The following is a 20,591-nucleotide window of genomic DNA, read 5'->3' on the forward strand; positions in this document are numbered from 1 at the left end:
GGTTCGTTCGTAAATTCGCTCTGGCTATCTACTACGATTTCAGGGCACTCTTGTTTGAATGTGTCAAAGCGCAGAGTAACTGATGAATTTACGAACAACCAGAGCGCAGATGTACTTTACGAACACACCCACTGTTAACAAATTGTTACACAAATCAATGCAGTTGCTATGTAACCACAGACGCTTCACACTCCCGGAAGTGCGTTGCTTAAATAAAAAATGGCGGACCACAGATTTAGCAGAGGTTTCAAATCGCCAGTGTTGTGGCTTTTTTCTGTGCAATCTTTAATCAAATTGTGTTTGTCTATTCTCGCGTCGAGTGCTGTAGTCGTCGAATGTCAAATTGAAGATCCATTCCGAGCAGGAAATAGCGTTTTTTCACCGGCTGTTGCAGCAGCACGGGATCTACGGTAGGGGTTGCAGGCTAAACACAATGGCCTACATATGCTATAGCTTGTATTTCAATATTGTATTATTGGGACGCATAGAATATGTTATTTGCTTCTAGAGCAGTCATTTTAGTTTTAAAAAAATGTGCTCAAGACGTGGGATACACAATGTAATTATAAATCATTCTATAAACTGAGAATATATTAAATCTGCCTGGTAATATGCCTTTGCTGTTGTTGGTTCCATGTTTTGTGCTACTGCCATGTTGTGTTGATGCCATACTATGTTGTCTCAGGTCTCTCTGTATGTAGTGTTGTGGTGTCTCTCTTGCCGTGATGTGTGTTTTGTCCTATATTATTAATTTTTAATCCCAGCCTCCGTCCTCGCAGGAGGCCTTTTGGTAGGCTATCATTGTAAATAAGAATTTGTTCTTAACTTGTCTTGCCTAGTTAAAGGTTAAATACAAATAAAACATATCAAACCTGTATGGCAGGCACAACACTAACACAAAATGTTCAAATGTAGGCTACAGTTGTCCGCCTGACCGCCGATGAGTGAACATCACCTGGGTATATGGGAGGTGTAGCTCACTGCCCTCAAGTGAGCAGACACTTGCAAAGCCATCCGCTCTTCATTTTTCGGGTGAAATTGTGCGCAAATACACAACACTTTACGGTGTCGCGTGTTTTCTGGTGGGGAAACTGAGTCTGATGCACTGTCATGTACAGATAGATAGATGATAGCTACAAATCATTCTAAGCAAATAGTTTGAAGCACACTTATTCAATCTTCCATAATCAAAATTATACCAAATCGTTTATTTCATTTTTACACAGTAAAATTGGATGGTAAACTTTTTATCACGTTTGACACTAGTACATTAATAATCCATTGTCATTAACATTGCAAAGCATAACATGCACATATTATGACAGCTACAATACCATCTAAGATGGTTGAAATCGTGAAACATGCAGCAGAAGAAAAAACCTTGGTGATGACCCTGGTCAAAGTGTGCCGTCTTTTCAAGAAAACGTGTCAGCCATACCTGCCCATAATATACATAAGGACGGACATAGAGGAAGAAATCATAGGCCTACCAGATCGCACACTACATACCAGTATAGTGTCAGTAAATAACATTTGTTGAAATCGCAGAAAGATATAGTGGACTAGCTCTCAGGCTGAAAAAAACTACAAATACTAACTCATGGGTGTTTTAGAGTGATATTTATGGAGAGGTTAACTGACATGGGGCGCCTGATTAACTCAATGTTTTGGATGGACAACTTGGGTTGGTAGCAAGATGAGCTACCTTATTTATTGCAGGTGAACACTTGTTTAAAAATATATATATATATTTTTTACTATCTATCCCTTTGAAACATCTTGTTTATTACTTGTTACTTTACTACTTGTTGTACTTTATATAACTTTAAAGGAAAAAATATCCTTCAAATTAGAAGTCGACCGATTAATTTGGCTGATTTTATTTATTTTACACCTTTTATTTAACTAGGCAAGTCAGTTAAGAACACATTCTGATTTTCAATGACGGCCTAGGAACGGTGGGTTAACTGCCTCGTTCAGGGGCAGAACGACAGATTTTTTACCTTGTCAGCTCGGGGATTCAATCTTGCAACCTTACGGTTAACTAGTCCAACGCTCTAACCACCTGCCTCTCATTGCACTCCACGAGGAGCCTGCCTGTTACATGAATGCAGTAAGAAGTCAAGTTAAGTTGCTAGCTAGCATTAAACTTATCTTAAAAAACAATCAATCAATCATAATCACTAGTTAACTATACATGGTCGATGATATTACTAGTTCATTCAGTGTGTCCTGCGTTGTATATAATCGATATCAAATCAAATCAAATTTATTTATATAGCCCTTCGTACATCAGCTGATATCTCAAAGTGCTGTACAGAAACCCAGCCTAAAACCCCAAACAGCAAACAATGCAGGTGTAAAAGCACGGTGGCTAGGAAAAACTCCCTAGAAAGGCCAAAACCTAGGAAGAAACCTAGAGAGGAACCAGGCTATGTGGGGTGGCCAGTCCTCTTCTGGCTGTGCCGGGTAGAGATTATAACAGAACATGACCAAGATGTTCAAATGTTCATAAATGACCAGCATGGTCGAATAATAATAAGGCAGAACAGTTGAAACTGGAGCAGCAGCACAGTCAGGTGGACTGGGGACAGCAAGGAGTCATCATGTCAGGTAGTCCTGGGGCACGGTCCTAGGGCTCAGGTCCTCCGAGAGAGAGAAAGAAAGAGAGAATTAGAGAGAGCATATGTGGGGTGGCCAGTCCTCTTCTGGCTGTGCCGGGTGGAGATTATAACAGAACGTGGCCAAGATGTTCAAATGTTCATAAATGACCAGCATGGTTGAATAATAATAGATATCGGTGCGCATTCGCGAAAAAAGACTGTCTTTCTTAAAATCAATACACAGAAGTATATATTTTTAAACCTGCATATTTAGCTAAAAGAAATCCAGGTTAGCAGGCAATATTAACCAGGTGAAATTGTGTCACTTCTCTTGCGTTCATTGCACACAGAGTCAGGGTATATGCAACAGTTTGGCCCGCCGTATTTCACTGAAAGAATAAACATTTTGTTATCGAAATTATAGTTTCCGGATTCGGCCATATTAATGACATAAGGCTCATATTTCTATGTGTTATTATGTTATAATTAAGTCTGATTTGATATTTGATAGAGCAGTCTGACTGAGCGATGGTACGCAGTAGCAGGCTCGTAAGCATTCATTCAAACAGCACTTTCGTGTGTTTTGCCAGCAGCTCTTCACAATGCTTCAAGCATTGAGCTGTTTATGACTTCAAGCCTAACAACTCCCGAGTTTAGGCTGGTGTAACCGATGTGAAATGGCTAGCTAGTTAGCAGGGTGCGCGCTAATAGCGCTTCAATCTGTGACGTCACTCGCTCTGAGACTTGGAGTAGTTGTTCCCCTTGCTCTGCAATGGCTGCGGCTTTTGTGGAGCGATGGGTAACATTTACATTACATTTAAGTCATTTAGCAGACGCTCTTATCCAGAGCGACTTACAAATTGGTGCGTTCACCTTATGACATCCAGTGGAACAGCCACTTTACAATAGTGCATCTAAATCTTTTAAGGGGGGGGGGTGAGAAGGATTACTTTATCCTATCCTAGGTATTCCTTAAAGAGGTGGGGTTTCAGGTGTCTCCGGAAGGTGGTGATTGACTCCGCTGGGTAACAATGCTTCGAGGGTGGCTGTTGTCTGTGTTCCTGGTTCGAGCCCAGGTAGGGGCGAGGAGAGAGACAGAAGCTATACTGTTACACTGGCAATACTAAAGTGCCTAACAAAATACCCAATAGTCAAAGGTATATGAAATACAAATGGTATAGAGAGAAATAGTCCTATAAGTTCTATAATAACTACAACCTAAAACTTATTACCTTGGAATATTGAAGACTCATGTTCAAAGGAAACACCAGCTTTCATATGTTCTCATGTTCTGAGCAAGGAACTGAAACGTTAGCACATATTGCACTTTTACTTTCTTCTCCAACACTTTGTTTTTGCATTATTTAAACCAAATTGAACATGTTTAATTATTTATTTGAGGCTAAATTGATTTTATTGCTGTATTATATTAAATTAAAATAAGTGTTTATTCAGTATTGTTGTAATTGTCATTATTACAAATACATTTTAAAAATCAGCCGATTAATCGGTATCAGCTTTTTTTGGTCCTCCAATAATCCGTATCGGTATCGGCGTTGAAAAATCATAATCGGTCAACCTCTACTTCAAATGTGGATGTAAATACTGGTGATAGGGTAGATTGGGGGTACAAAATGTCTATTCTCAGAGAAAAAGAAGTTTGTTAAGATTTACAGATGTGAAAAATGGCTTTCCTTTGGCAACATTTTTTTAATAAGTGTACAGACGTGTCAAAATGTTTAATATCCAATTTGACTGTCTTAAAATTATAATTCATCGAAGTTCACTCCAATATAAAGTAAACTAGAGTTTTTCTAGTATTGAAGCTGGCATAATGTGGGCATGCTATGCGTTGCAATTTTAATGACAATGGATTACTAATGTATTAGTGGCAGACATGTTACAAAATGTTTACCATTTTAACTGTAATTATAATCCATCAAATGTCACTATAATTTAAAGAAAACTAGTGTTTTTCTTATCTTGTAGCTGTCATAATAAGGGCATATTATGCTTTGAATGTTAATGACAATGGATTAGTGATGTACTAGTGGCAGACATGAGAAAATGTTTGCCATCCAATTTTACTGTGTTAAAATTGATCAATGTTACCTCAAAGTTCACTGTAATAAAGATTAACCAGTTATATTAACCCATATTTTAAGTTGGCATAATATGGGCATCGTATCAAAATAATTGTTGATAAGGCGCTTGTCTCTATCTGTGCATGACAGTGCATCCTACTCAGTTTCCCTACCAGAAAACACATGATACCATAAAGTGTTATGTATTCACGCACACAAATTGGCTCACTTGACCGCAGTGTCTAGCTCCAACAGAACTCATGTTTATGAGGCTGCCAGCCAGGCGCATAGCCTAATATAACACAATGAAACATATAATACTATCTCTATATCTTTATGCTGCCAGGTACCTGCTTTATGACATCAACCCCCCGGAGGGTTTCAACCTTCGTCGGGATGTGTACATTCGCATGGCATCCCTGGTGAAGACCCTGAGGAGACACAGTGACTGGGTGCTGGTGCTGCCCCCCTGGGGACGTCTTTACCACTGGCAGAGCCCAGACATCCACCAGATCAGGATCCCCTGGGGAGAGTTCTTCAGCCTCACCAGCTTGCAGGGCAATGTGCCTGTCATAGAGTACGAGGAGTTTATAGCTGGTGAGTTCAGCAGTCTCATACCCTTTCCACACTACAGAGCTGACCTGATTCGAACTGAGCTGGGCCTCGTTTCCCAGAGCCTTCGTAGCAATCATCGTTAGAACCATCTTACCATGTATCTTTCGTGGCCGATGTGTTTCCCTGAGCCTTCGTTAATAACGTGACTACAAAGTTGACTACAAATACAATGTTGCAATTGTTACAAACAAGTGAAGGATAAAATCTTTCAAATGAAATCCGAGATGACTGCCTTAAAAAATACATAGGCTGCAGTGCCTTCAGAAACCACTTGAATTTTTTCAGATTTTGTTATGTTACAAAGTGGGTTTAACCCTTAACGTAATAAAAAAAGAAGGGCCTATGTAGCCCTTCCGCATCTGCGGTGAAAGGTGAGTGGCTAGAGTGGTGTTTGTCAGACCACGAGTCATCCCAAAAATTGGTTTTCTCACAAAACCGTCTGAACGGTTTGGCCTACAAGCCACTCTATGGCAGGATGAGACTCTAACGAACACAATTGTTTTGTGAGAAGAACACTTTTTGGGATGTCTCATGGTCACAGGACTCAGCCAGGCCCAGCCAATCAAAGTTCGTTTTCTCCCACAAAATGGCTTTATTACAGACATAAATACTCCTCAGCAATCCCCCCCCCTCTTGTGCTGGCGTGGTTACACATGGTCTGCTGTTGTGAGGCCATTAGGATGTACTGCCAAATGCTCTAAAATTACATTGGAGGCGGATTATGGTAACGAAATTAACATGAAATTATCTCGCAACAGCTCTGTTCGACATTCCTGCAGTCAGCATGCCAATTGCCTGCTCCCTCAAAACTTGAGACATCGGTGGCATTGTGTTGTGGGACAAAACTGCACATTTTAGAGTGGCCTTTTATTGTCCCCAGCACAAGGTGCACCTGTGTAATGCTCATGCTGTTTAATAATTTTAATTGATATGCCATACCTGTCTGGTGGATGAATTATCTTGGTAAAGGAGAAATGATCACTAACAGGGTTGTATACTAATTTGTGCATATAATTTGAGAGAAATATGCTTTTTGTGATTATGGAACTTTTCTTGGATTTCAGCTCATGAAAAATGGTACTAACATGTTGGGTTTATATTTTTGTTCAGTATACATCTCGGTTGTTTTGCTCTAGGATGCCCACAAGTCTCAAAAGACTCGTCTGAAGATCCCCTGTACCAGTTCAAAAATTTGTGGGAGTATAGTGTATTTGGAAAGTATTCAGAGCCCTTCCCTTTTTCCACATTTTGTTACGTTACAGCCTTATTCTAATATGGATGTTTTTTAAATAAATTCTCATCAATCTATCCACAATACTCCATAATTAGAAAGTGAAAACAGGTTTTTAACAATGACAGTGCATGTCAAAGCAAAAACCAAGACATGAGGTCGAAGGAATTGTCTGTAGAGCTCCAAGACAGGATTGTGTTGAGGCACAGATCTGGGGAAGGGTACCAAAACGTTTCTGCAGCATTGAAGCTCCCCAAAAACACAGTTGCCTCCATCATTCCTAAATGGAAGAAGTTTGGAACCACCAAGACTCTTCCCAGAGGTGGTCGGCCGGCCAAACTGAGCAATCAGGGGAGAAGGGCCTTCGTCAGGTAGTTGACCAAGAACCTGATGGTCACCCAGACAGAGCTCCAGAGTTCCTCTCTCAGCCCTTTTATGGTAGAGTGGCCAGACGGAAGCCCCTCCTCAGTAAAAGGCACATGACAGCCCGCTTGGAGTTTGCCCAAAGGCACCTAAAGGAATTTCAGACCATGAGAAAAGAGATTCTCTGGTCTGATGAAACCAAGATTGAACTCTTTGGCCTGAATGCCAAGTGTCACATCTGGAGGAAACCTGGCACCATCCCTATGGTGACGCATGGTGGTGGCAGCATCATGCTCTGTGGATGTGTTTCAGCTGCAGAGACTGGGAGACTAGTCAGGATCAAGGGATCGAGATCCTTGATGAAAACCTGCTCCAGGGTGCTCGGACCTCAGACTGGGGCAAAGGTTCACCTTCCAACAGGACAACGACCCTAAGCACACAGCCAAGACAACAATGAGTGGCTTCGGGACAAGTCTCTGAATATCCTTGAGTGGCCCAGCCAGACTTGAACCCGATCGAACATCTCTGGGGAAACCTGAAAATAGCTGTGCAGCGACACTCCCCATCCAGAACTTGAGAGGATCTGCAGTGAACAATGGGAGAAACTCTCCAAATACTGGTGTGCCAAGCTTTTTAGTGTCATAACCAAGAAAACACCAGGCTGTAATCGCTGCCAAAGGTGCTTCATTAAAGTACTGAATAAAGGGTCTGAATACTTATGTAAATGTAATATTTCAGTTTTTATTTTTAATACATTTGCTAAAGTTTCTAAAAAAAATTGCTTTGTCATTATGGGGTAATGTGTGTAGGTTGATGAGGATTTTAAAAAATCAATTTATAATAAGGCTGTAACGTAACAAAATGTGGCAAAAATTAAGGGGTCTGAAAACTTTCAGAATGCACTGTATATGGAGATAGTTTAGTGCCTAAAATAAATGGGAAAATATATGTAAAGAAAAATACATATAGTTTCCTGATCTTTCTTATATCTCTCATTAAATGTATTTCCTCTTTTTGACACCTTGAAATAGATTTAATTGTAAAAAAAAACATTTGTCAAGGATATTCACAAAATTCTAACATTAAAACACAATTATATGTCGATTAGATAAGTATTCAACCTCCTGAGTCACTTTTGGCAACGATTACAGCTGTGAGTCTTTCTGGGTAAGTCTCTAAGAACTTTGCACACCTGGATTGTACAATATTTGTCCTTTATTCTTTAAAAAATGCATTAATGTTCTGTCAATTTGGTTGTTGGTCATTGCTCTACAGCCATTTTCAAATCTTGCCATAGATTTTCAAGTTGATTTAAGTTAAAACTGTAACTAGGCCACTCAGCAACATTCAATGTCGTCTTGGTAAGCAACTCCAGTGTATATTTGGCCTTGTGTTTTAGGTCATTGTTACACTGGCAATACTAAAGTGCCTATAAAACATCCAATAGTCAAAGGTATATGAAATACAAATGGTATAGAGAGAAATAGTCCTATAATTCCTATATTAACTACAACATAAAACCTCTTACCTGGAAATATTGAATACTCATGTTAAAAGGAACCACCAGCTTTCATATGTTCTCATGTTCTGAGCAAGGAACTTAAATGTTAGCTTTCTTACATGGCACATATTGCACTTTTACTTTCTTCTCCAACACTTTGTTTTTGCATTATTTAAACCAAATTGAACACGTTTCATTATTTATTTAAGTTGAAATAAGTGTTCATTCAGTATTGTTGTAATTGTCATTATTACAAATATCGTCCGATTAATCGGTATCGGCTTTTTTGGTCCTCCAATAATCGGTATCGGCATTGAAAAATCGTAATCGGTTAACCTCCACTGCAAAGTATTGACTTTGGGGGGATAATAGTTATGCACGCTCAAGTTTTCAGGTTTTTGGTATTTTTTCTTGTTTGTTTCACCCCAAAAATATTTTGCAACTTCAAAGTGTTGTATAAATCAAATGATACAAACCCCCCAAAAATCTATTTCCAGGTTGTAAGGCATCAAAATAGGATGGGGTGAATACTTTAGCTAGGCACTGTATATTTTGCGACTAGGCTGCTGTCTGTAATTTTTGCCTGAATGTGTTTCATAATATGTGACAACATGTGCGCAATGATGTGCCCAATCTGTGATTTAGTGCATTATTTAGTGCTTGTAAATAACGATGTATCTGGTATGATCATCGTAAGTTACATCGCAGCTGGAAACGAGTCCCTGTACCCGGCTAGCCTGGTTTTGTATCCACCATAGTTGCTGGGATCGTGCTGGAAAAGCCATTGTAAAAGAAAAATATCAGAGTACCGTTCTGGTCACCCCTCAGACATTTGAGTAAATGCCCATGTTTTTGTGGTTGGTCGACTTTCCCTGACATCTGGCTGATTTCCATTTTTTTCCTCTGTTTAGGATTGTTCCATAGGTATAATTTATGCATAATGATACATGGTTATAAAGGCTTATACATGCTTATAAGAAGATATAAAACATTATACCTTCAGGCTTAAAGTAACATGTTATATTTCCGTGTTTTTGGCTCCAGAGTCTGGAGGCCCATTTATTGAACAGGTCCTGGTGCTACAGAACTATGCTGAAGGGTGGACTGATGGGAAATGGGAGGAGAAAGTGGACCAGCGACCCTGCGTTGAACGGTTATTGTACTCCAAAGACAAACAGGGTTATTACAGGTACAGTAATCTCCAGGTTCAGAGATAGATAGGAACACAATACATTCAACACAATACATTCCAAAGATGCATAGGACTACTGCATGTGGACACTGACAATGAGTTTGGCATCTGTGCTTACCTACCTTTTATGTCTCGCGAAGTTGAATTATCAAAGGTAAATACTTGTTTCAGCTATTAAAATGTGTTTTATGGCAGTGGAATGAGCTGTAGTAGTAGTAGTATAGTGGGTGTAGTGAGTATGACTTATATTCATATAAATAAAATTGTCATGTTTGTTGTGAGCAGTTTTCCCTAATTTGAAAGCATGTCTCACCTCTTTCTTCTCCTTCCTTTCCCGCTGTTAGAGGATGGTTTTGGGGCTATGAGGAAACCAGGGGTGTGAACGTCACTTGTCTGTCAGCTCAGGGCCACGCCTCCATCCTGGCACCACTCCTACAGAACAACATCACGTCAACGTGAGTCAATAAATGTGTGTTTGGCTAAGATAGATACAATTATTGAATCCTAATCTTCTTGTCTAAGGATGTGTATTAATTATACCACTATTACAGGTTTAATGTGGACTTCCTATTTAAACTAAAACAAAAAGTAATATTCTAGAGTTGGCAGCATAGTCTTTATTGGATTTGTTGTATGTACTGTATGAGATGTGGACATTTGTTCACTGATGGAGCTCTTTCCTTTCATATCCCCGCAGTTCTGTGATGTTGGACAAAGCAGAGACTGTCCTCCATGATCACTACGCAGGAAAGGACTACTGGGATGTAAGTCAGATGTCAAGTTGTAAAGAATGTATCTATGTCTGGTAATGGTTGACAACCTACAATCATACAGTTGAAGTCGGAAGTTTACATACACTTAGGGTGAAGTCATTAAAACTAGTTTTTCAACCACTCCACACATTTCTTGTTAACAAACTTTAGTTTTGGCAAGTCTGTTAGGACATCTACTTTGCATGACATAAGTAATTTTTCCAACAATTGTTTACATACAGATTATTTCACTTATAGTTCACTGTAACACAATTCCAGTGGGTCAGACGTTTACATACAGTAAGTTGACTGTGTCTTTATACAGCTTTGAAAATTCCAGAAAATTATGTCATGGCTTTAGAAGCTAATTGACATAATTTGAGTCAATTGGAGGTGTACCTGTCGATGTATTTCAAGGCCTGGTTCATCCATTTGAGCAGTTTCTAAACACCTGAAGGTACCACGTTCATCTGTATAAACAATAGTACGTAAGTATAAACTCCATGGGACCTCGCAGCCATCATACCGCTCAGGAAGGAGACGTTTTGTCTCCTAGAGATGAACGTACTTTGGTGTGAAAAGTGCAAAACAATCCCAGAACAACAGCAAAGGACCTTGTGAAGATGCTGTAGGAAACAGGTACAAAAATATCTAAATCCACAGTAAAACAAGTCTTATATCGACGTAACCTGAAAGGCCACTCAGCAAGGAAGAAGCCACAGCTCCAAAACCGCCATCATTTTTTTAAGAGGGACTGGTGCACTTCATAAAATAGATGGCATCATGAGGAGGAAAATGATGTGGATATATTGAAGCAACATCTCAAGACTTCAGTCAGGAAGTTAAAGCTTGGTCGCAAATGGGTCTTCCAAATGGACAATGACCCCAATCATACTTCCAAAATTGTAGCGAAATGGCTTAAGGACAACAAAGTCAAGGTATTGGAGTGTCCATCACAAAGCCCTAACCTCAATCCCATAGAAAATTTGTGGGCAGAACTGATAAAGCGTGTGCGAACAAGGAGGCCTACAAACCTGACTCAGTTACACCAGCTCTGTCAGGATGGATGGGCCAAAATTCACCCAACTTATTGTGGGAAGCTTGTGGAAGACTACCCGACGCATTTGACCCAAGTTAAACAATTGAACGGCAATGCTACCAAATACTAATTGAGTGTATGTAAACTTCTGACCCACTGGGATTGTGATGATAGAAATTAAAGCTGAAATAAATAATTCTCTCTACTATTATTCTGACATTTCACTTTCTTAAAATAAAGTGGTGATCCTAACTGACCTAAGACAGGGAATTTTTACTAGGATTAAATGTCAGCAATTGTGAAAAACTGAGTTTAAATGTATTTGGCTAAGGTGTATGTAAACTTCCGACTTCAACTGTATATTGTAATTAATTATAGGTCATATTTAATTGAAATCTGGTAACACTGGATAGTTACTTTAATGCAGAGTGGTGAATAGTTCTTTCCTGATTTGTTTAACACTCCATTTTTTGTCTTTTTGTGTCTTCTCCTCTGTAGACTCGCCGCAGTATGGTCTTTTCCAAACACCTGCGTCTCCTAGGGGACGAGTTCCGTGCAAAGTACCTGAACTCCACAGACGAGCAGGACCAGACCGTATACAACGAGGACTGGACTCGCATTAAGGTATTCAGACCTTTTCACATACATACACGCCTCGTACATTTAAATTAGATGTATTTATCTATCCACATTGATTACTTGTTGCACTAGCAACATGTACTGTGTGGGAAAAATGGAGGGGGGGGTGTCTTAAGCTAAGAATAGTTCTGTTTTGCTATTAGGGGGTACTTTTAATTGGGCATGAATGTTTTGACGTGTTATTAATTTCTGTGTGTAACCTCAGAATAAGCTGGGTTCTGCCAGAGGGGGGCCGTACCTGGGTGTCCACCTGAGAAGGAAGGATTTTATCTGGGGTCACAGAGAGGATGTGCCCAGCCTCAAAGGAGCTGTCAAGAAGATCAGGGACCTCATGAAGAAAAACAAACTAGACAGAGTCTTTGTTGCCACTGACGCAGATGAGGAAGGTACAGTTGTACTTTGGTGCCATTGATTTGATGTTGAATGTAAAATAAATAAGTTGAAAATAAAGCCATTCATATTTGCAGCCCTAAGAAAATAACAAAATAATTGTGTTAGGAATTAGAATTTCAGTTGACTTTTGAAATGGAATTGACCCCAACCGTATAACTCAGTAGAGGTTTGGCAGGTTTATCCTGTCTGTAGCCTACTCCACAGAGAGTGTCACGTTCTGACCTTAGTTCCTTTATTATGTCTTTGTGTTAGTTTGGTCAGGGCGTGAGTTGGGGTGGGTAGTCTGTTCTTTTTCTATGTTGTATTTCTGTGTTTGGCCTGGTATGGTTCTCAATCAGAGGCAGCTGTCGATCGCTGTCTCTGATTGAGAATCATACTTAGGTAGCCTTTTCCTGTGTTTTGTGGGTGATTATTTTCTGTTTAGTGTTTTACATCACCTTATAGGACTGTTCGTTTGTCGTTTTTGTTGTTTTGTTCAGTTGTTTCTTTAAAAATATGAACACTTACCACGCTGCGCATTAGTCCTCCTCTCTTTCTCTGGACGACAACCGTTACAGAGTGTCTGTGGGTTATACAATGACATTAAGGATTGTCTTTTTCGTCAACTTTCCAGACAAAATTATAATTTTAACGGTCTAGATAAAATTTCACACGATTTATTATTTTCATCAGGTAACAATAATGTAAATGCCTGTGCCAAAGCCTGCCCCCTTATCCCCCAACAGGGATGTTTCTTTATAAATGACTAATTGTCCTTTTTTTACTGTACTTTGTTTTTTGATTATGCTTACATGTGTAGGATATAATGTATTATACAGTAGATAACGCCTGTACCATGTTTGATTATGATTGTTTTTTAGTGTCTCAAAACTAAATTTGAGTTGTTGTTTTTGTATTATTGTGTCATTGTGGAGTGACATTTCAATACACTTTTCTAATCTAATCTCTAGATCTAGACAATAGGGCCAGTCAGAGTATGGCTCTAAGGCCAGTGTGTTCCTGATGAGGCATCTGTCTGTCTTGTGCAGAGCTGGAGGAGCTGAAGAAGATATTACCAGAGATTACGCGTTTTGAACCCACCTGGGAGGACCTGGAACTACTCAAGGACGGGGGTGTGGCTATCGTCGACCAATGGATCTGCGCACATGCCAGGTACAGCTCTCCTCACAATGAATGCTTCTATGTTCCACCATTCAGTTGAAAGAAAGTGTTGCACAATGTGTGCAGACTGAGGGTGGGGAGCTGTGACAAGTACATATGATGCAGACATTCTTGTACTTTTCTTTTGTTGAAGTGCACACGAGCATACTGTAGTTAAACAGCTTTTGTTACCCTCACGTTCTGTAGGATAGTGGGTCATGTGATACCACTTACAGTATTATAATTATTTTATTAGGCTGTAAGTTTCCTTTAAGATCATATTTTTATCAAATGTCTGTAAAGGGAATTCGATTGTCAGAGCAGTGTAAAAATAGTCCGAAACAATTCCTTAAAATATTTGAGGTTTGCTTTACATCATCATTACTCGACATCAAAATGTTTAAATGTAATAAGCCACCCATGATAGAGGGATAAACAGAATAATTTAAATACGCTTGAAGGAGTAAAGTAAGATCATTGAAGTTTTTGTATCCCATTTTAAATGTGAGATGGCAGATCTAGGTGTTCATGATAAAGACTCTGTACTTCAAACATACTGTATATATATTGTACTCTATGTGGTCGAAGATTCTGCTGTTAAATTAAGTAAATATTTTCAACTGAACTAACAAATCATATGGTACAATAGTTGTCTTTGTCACCTGTGTACGTCAGACCCACATATGGGCCTGAAAGCCATTGTCCCTTATAATCACATGGTCTGAGGGTGCATTCCAGTCACGTTAGTTTCTGGATCACACCACTAGAAATCTATTACAGTACTGGAGTGTTAAACACATCATTACACTTCTACTGCACTTTAGAATATTTGCACTGCATTTAAATCAATATTATTAGCCTGTTGTGTACTGTATGGGGTGATGAGGAATGTGAAGTCTATTGTATACTGTGTTTCATGTGTTGAAGACTTTCTATTGATTTGATACTTGTAAAACGGACTTGTCTTTCTTAATTGCCCCTGCTGGGATAGATATAGTTGTATTGAATTGAATTCCCTCTATCGCCCTCCCATTTCCCAGGTATTTTATCGGAACATCTGTGTCGACCTTCTCTTTCCGGATCCACGAGGAGAGAGAGATTCTGGGATTCGACCCCAAAACTACCTACAACCGCTTCTGTGGGGACAGCGAGAAGGAGTGTGAACAGCCCACACACTGGAAAATAGTCTACTGATGCAATGACGTGACACCCCTCTCAACAGCTCTCAAAGAACATGCCAATTGCAGTGTTAAAGTGGAGCTTTGTTATTTTTATATATACATTTGAAGTCAGACGTTTACGTACACTTAGGTTAGAGTCATTAAAACTTGTTTTTCAACCACTCCACAAATGTCTTGTTAACAAACTGTAGTTTTGGCAAGTCGGTTAGGACATCTACTTTGGGCATGACACAACACATTTTTCCAACAATTGTTTACAAACAGATTATTTCACTGTATCACAATTCCAGTGGGTCAGAAGTTTACATACACTAAATTGACTGTGCCTTTAAACAGCTTGGAAAATTACAGAAAGGGATGTCATGGCATTAGAAGCTTCTGATTGACTCAAATAATGTCAATTAGTCTATCGGAGGTGTACCTGTGGATGTACTTCAGGGCCTACCTTCAAACTCAGTGCCTCTGCTTGACATTGTGGGACAATCCAAATAAATAAGCCAAGACCTCAGAAAAACATTATAGTCTGTTTCATCCTTGGGAGCAATTTCCAAATGCCTGAAGTACCATGTTCATCTGTACAAACAATAGTACGCAAGTATAAACACCATGGGACCACGCAGCCGTCATACCACTCAAGAAGGAAACGCATTCTGTCTCCTAGAGATGAACGTACTTTGGTGCAAAAATTGCAAATCAATCCCAGAACAACAGCAAAGGACCTTGTGAAAAAGCTGGAGGAAACAGGTACATATTATCTATATCCACAGTAAAACGAGTCCTATATCGAAATAACCTGAAAGGCCGCTCAGCAAGGAAGAAGCCACTGCTCCGAAACCGCCATAAAAAAGCCAAACTACGGTTTGCAACTGGACATGGGGACAAAGATCATACTTTTTGGAGTCTGATGAAACAAAAATAGAACTGTTTGGTCATAATGGCCATCATTATGTTGGAGGAAAAAGGGGGTAGCTTGCAAGCCAAAGAACACCATCCCAACCGTGAAGCACGGGAGTGGCAGCATCATGTTGTGAGGGTGCTTTGCTGCAGGAGGTACTGGTGCACTTCACAAAATAGATGGCATCATGAGGAGGAAAATTACGTGAATATATTGAAGCAACATCTCAAGACTTCAGTCAGGAAGTTAACGCTGGGTCGCAAATGGGTCTTCCAAATGGACAATGACCCCAAGCATACTTCCAAAATTGTGGCAAAATGGCTTAAGGACAACAAAGTCAAGGTAGTGGAGTGTCCATCACAAAGCCCTGACCTCAATCATATAGAACATTTGCTGACAACTGAAACAGCACGTGTGAGCAAGGATGCCTACAAATCTGACTCCGTTACACCAGCTCTGTCAGGAGGAATGGGCCAAAATTCACCCAACTTATTGTGGGAAGCTTGTGGAAGGCTCCCTGACACATTTGACCCAAGTTAAACAATTGAATGGCAATGCTACCAACTACTAATTGAGTGTATGTAAACGTCTGACCCACTGGGAATGTGATTAAATAAATTAAAGCTGAAGTAAATCATTCTCTCGATTTATTATTCTGACATTTCAAGTTCTTAAAATAAAGTGGTGAACCTAACTGACCTAAAATGGAATTTTTACTAGAATTAAATATCAGGAATTGTGAAAAACTGAGTTTAAATGTATTTGGCTAAGGTGTATGTAATCTTCCAACTTCAACTGTATATATGTACAATATATGTTCTAATAGTGTTTTTTGTGTCATGTTTTTATTGTTTTGAGAATTGTGCAAACTGTGAATTGACAAAAACCTTCAAATACGTTTTAAAGAACAGATGTTTTATAGGTCAGATGTTTTCAAGGTCACCACTTTATTTTCACTTGTTTGCACTCATGTCTGCTAACTTTACATATATAAACCATTGTTTTATCAATCATAATGGCAGCACCTAGTATGTGTGAAAATGATAATCAGATTTGGCTGATAGTAATGGTATAATAATGGTATACAGTTCCTTTCAGAAAGTATTCAGACCCCTTGACTTTTTCCACATTTTGTTACGTTACAGCCTTATTCTAAAATTGATTAAATAAAAAAATCCTCAGCAATCTACACACAATACCCCATAATAACAAATCAAAAACAGGTTTAACATTTTTTTTGTGAATTTATTAAATAAAAAAACAGACACCCTATTTACATAAGTATTCAGACCCTTTGCTGTGAGACTCGAAATTGAGCTCAGGTGCATCCTGTTTCCATTGATCATCCTTGAGATGTTTCTACAACTTTAGTGGAGACCACCTGTGGTCATTTAAATTGATTGGACATGTTTTGGAAAGGCACACACCTGTCTATATAAGTCCCACAGTTGACAGTGCATGTCAAAGCAAAAACCACGCCATGAGAGCTCAGAGACAGGATTGTGTTGAGGCGCCCATCTGGGGAAGGGTACCAAAACATTTTTGTAGCACTAAAGGTCCCCAAGAACACAGTGGCCTCCATCAATCTTAAATGGAAGAAGTTTGGTTGCCTGGCCAAACTGAGCAATCGGGGGAGAAGGGCCTTGGTCAGGGAGGTGACCAAGTACCCACTGGTCCCTCTGATACAGCTCCAGAGTTCCTCTGTGGAGATGCGAGAACCTTCCAGAAGGACAACCATCTCTGCAGTATTCCACCAATCAGGCCTTTTACGGTAGAGTGGCTAGACGGAAGCCACTCCTCAGTAAATGGCACTTGATGAATACCTGCTCCAGAGCGCTCAGGACCTCAGACTGGGGCGAAGGTTCACCTTCCAAAAGGACAATGACCCTAAGCACACAGCCAAGACAATGCAGGAGTGGTTTTGGGTCAAGTCTCTGAATGTCTTTGAGTGGCCCAGCTAGAGCCCGGACTTAAACCCGATTTAATGTCTCTGGAGAGACCTGAAAATAACTGCAACAATGCTCCCCATCCAACCTGACAGAGCTTGAGAGGAATTCTATAAACCTGTTTTTGATTTGTCATTATGGGGTATTGTGTGTAGGTTGATGAGGTGAACTAACTATTTAATACATTTTAGAATCCGGCTGTAATGTACAAATATGTGGAAAAAGTCAAAGGGTCTGAATACTTTTAGGGGAATTATTTGTTGGGGTAACATGAATTGAAAGAGCAGTGTCTTCTTTCATTTACTTCTGCCAATTCAAAGTCTATTTGGTTGTGAATCGTCCTTATTATGCTGTACCACATTTTAGTGAGCTTGAGAAACCTTTGTTCTTTTTGTTTTGTTTTCCTTTGTTTTGTTTTCCTTTGTGTGTAGCCTATGATAGAAACTTTGCTGCTTGGTTGACAATGCAGTTTTCCAACAGAGAGAAGCAGATATGTGGCTAAATATAGTATGTTGATGTGCCATTTTTGTTCCACTTGACCTGTTAAAAGGTAAGTTCAAAGCCGCATAGTGAACATGGATGGACCAGTTTATTATGGTGAAACCCCAAATATTATCTATATTTTATATGATCAGATATCAACATAACTCTGACAAAGATTACAATTACAGTAACGTTTGTTCTACAGACTACATATACTGTATAACAATTGAATGACAAATGTTGTGACATTTTTGTACTTTTCCAATTGTATGACTGCCATTTGGGAAAGGATTTAATTTTAAACTATTTTCAAGACTAAATCAGAGCTCATACCTTATTTTCGCTGATTACATCATCTTTTTTCTTTCCTTTTTCTTACAACAAAAGGACTGACACAAAGCTATCACATGTCAAGATGTTCTAAGGTGACCGCCATTAAAGAGGCTATTTTCAAAGAACTAGACCCAGCCCTGATTTTATTCCTGAGAAAGCAAATATGTTCGATGAGGACATGTATTGGTTCATTTCAAGAGGAAAAACCTCAGAATGTATCTTATCAGTTGATCAAATACAGTTTGTTTGTACAATTGAGAGTTCATTTTTGTAATAATGAGAGTTGACTACTATAGCACAACAGTAGGCAATAATCCTATTCAAGAGTTAGTTGTTCGGCTATGAGAGAGGAGTTTTGCAAGTCATTGTATATGTTTTTCAAGTCTGAAATAGTTCAATGTACACTACCGTTCAAAAGGGAGGGGGTCACTTAGAAATGTCCTTGTTTTTTTAAAGAAAACATCAAATTGATCGGAAATACAGTGTCGACATTGTTAATGTTGTAAATAACTATTGTAGCTGGAAACGGCTGATTTTTTATGGAATATCTACATAGGCATACAAAGGCCCATTATCAGCAACCATCACTCCTGTGTTCCAATGGCACGTTGTGTTAGCTAATCCAAGTTTATCATTTTAAAAGACTAATTGATCATTAGAAAACCCTTTTGCAATTATGTTAGTACAGCTGAAATCTGTTGTTCTGATTGAAGAAGCAATAAAACTGGCCTTCTTTACACTAGTTGAGTATCTGGAGCATCAAATCAAATTTTAATTACAGGCTCAAAATAGCCAGAAACAAATAACTTTCTTCTGAAACTCGTCAGTCTATTCTTGTTCTGAGAAATGAAGGCTATTCCATGCGAGAAATTGCCAAGAATCTGAAGATCTCGTACAACACAGTGTACTACTCCCTTCACAAAACAGCGCAAACTGTCTCTGACCAGAATAGAAAGTGCAGTGGGAGGCCCTGGTGCACAACTGAGCAAGAAGACAAGTACATTAGAGTGTCTAGTTTGAGAAACAGACGTTGCAGAAGTCCTCAACTGGCAGCTTCATTAAATAGTACCTGCAAAACACCAGTCTCAATGTCAACTGTGAAAAGGCGACTCCGGGATGCTGTCCTTCTAGCCAGAGTTGCAAAGAAAAAGCCATATCTCAGACTGGCCAATAAAAGTAAAAGATTAAGATGGGAAAAAGAACACAGACCCTGACAGAGGAAGATTGGTAAAAAAAAGTGTAATGGACAGACAAATCTAAGTTTTGAGCTGTTCGGATCACAAAGAAGAACATTCGTGAGACACAGCGAAAATGAAAAGATGCTGGAGGAGTGCTTGACGCCATCTGTCAAGGATGGTGGAGGCAACGTGATGGTCTGGGGGTGCTTTGGTGGTGGTAAAGTGGGAGATTTGTACATGTGAATGGGATATTGAAAAAGGAAGGCTATCTCTCCATTTTGCAACGCCATGCCATACCCTGTGGATGGCGTTTAATTGGAGTCAATTTCCTCCTACAACAGGACACTGACCTAAAGCACAGCTCCAAACTATGCAAGAACTATTTAGGGAAGAAGCCGTCAGCTGGTATTCTGTCTATAATGGAGTGGCCTGCACAGTCACCGGATCTCAACCCTATTGAGTGGTTGTGGGAGCAGCTTGACCGTATGGTACGTAAGAAGTGCCCATCAAGCTAATCCAACTTGTGGGAGGTGTTTCAGGAAGCATGGGGTGAAATCTCAACAGATTACCTCAACAAATTAACAACTAGAATGCCAAAGATCTGCAAGGCTGTAATTGCTGCAAATGGAGGATTCATTGACGAAAGCAAAGTTTGAAGAACACAATTATTCAAATTAAAAATCATTATTTATAACCTTGTCAACATCTTGACTATATTTCCTATTCATTTTGCAACTAATTTCATGACAGCCTATAGGGAGGAGGTCAGATACCTGACTGGGTGGTGCCAGAATATCAACTTATGCCTCAACATAATCAAGACAAAGGAGATGATTGTGGTCTACAGGAAAAGGAGGACCGAGCACGCCCCCATTCTCATCGACTGTAGTGGAGCAGGTTGAGAGCATCAAGTTCCTTGGTGTCCACATCACCAACAAAATAGAATGGTCCAAACACACAAAGACAGTCGTGAAGAGGACACGACAAAACCCATTCTCCCTCAGAAGACTGAAAAGATTTGGC

The 20,591-nt window shown here is 39.5% G+C and overlaps 1 protein-coding gene across 1 annotated transcript; it reads left to right on the forward strand.

The window, feature by feature from the left end:
- Nucleotides 1–204: 204 nt before the first annotated feature.
- On the forward strand, nt 205–18,515 carry pofut2 (protein O-fucosyltransferase 2). Its single transcript, XM_029644246.2, has 9 exons — nt 205–410; nt 5,034–5,284; nt 9,442–9,586; nt 9,934–10,044; nt 10,287–10,353; nt 11,879–12,004; nt 12,225–12,405; nt 13,441–13,564; nt 14,593–18,515. The coding sequence occupies exons 1-9, from the start codon at nt 220–222 to the stop codon at nt 14,744–14,746; spliced, it is 1,350 nt and encodes a 449-aa protein (XP_029500106.1). The 5' UTR covers nt 205–219; the 3' UTR covers nt 14,747–18,515.
- Nucleotides 18,516–20,591: the final 2,076 nt, after the last annotated feature.

The sequence above is a fragment of the Oncorhynchus nerka genome, linkage group LG3 (assembly GCF_034236695.1).
Source record: "Oncorhynchus nerka isolate Pitt River linkage group LG3, Oner_Uvic_2.0, whole genome shotgun sequence".
Taxonomy (NCBI): Eukaryota; Metazoa; Chordata; class Actinopteri; order Salmoniformes; family Salmonidae; genus Oncorhynchus; species Oncorhynchus nerka.

Bases quoted from the DNA above. Each gene is read 5' to 3' on its own strand.
- pofut2 (XM_029644246.2), top strand. From the start codon at position 220: ATGGCGGACCACAGATTTAGCAGAGGTTTCAAATCGCCAGTGTTGTGG. The intron at 5,285-9,441 runs GTGAGTTCAGCA...TTTTGGCTCCAG, and splicing joins GTACGAGGAGTTTATAGCTG to AGTCTGGAGGCCCATTTATT. The intron at 9,587-9,933 runs GTACAGTAATCT...TCCCGCTGTTAG, and splicing joins GACAAACAGGGTTATTACAG to AGGATGGTTTTGGGGCTATG.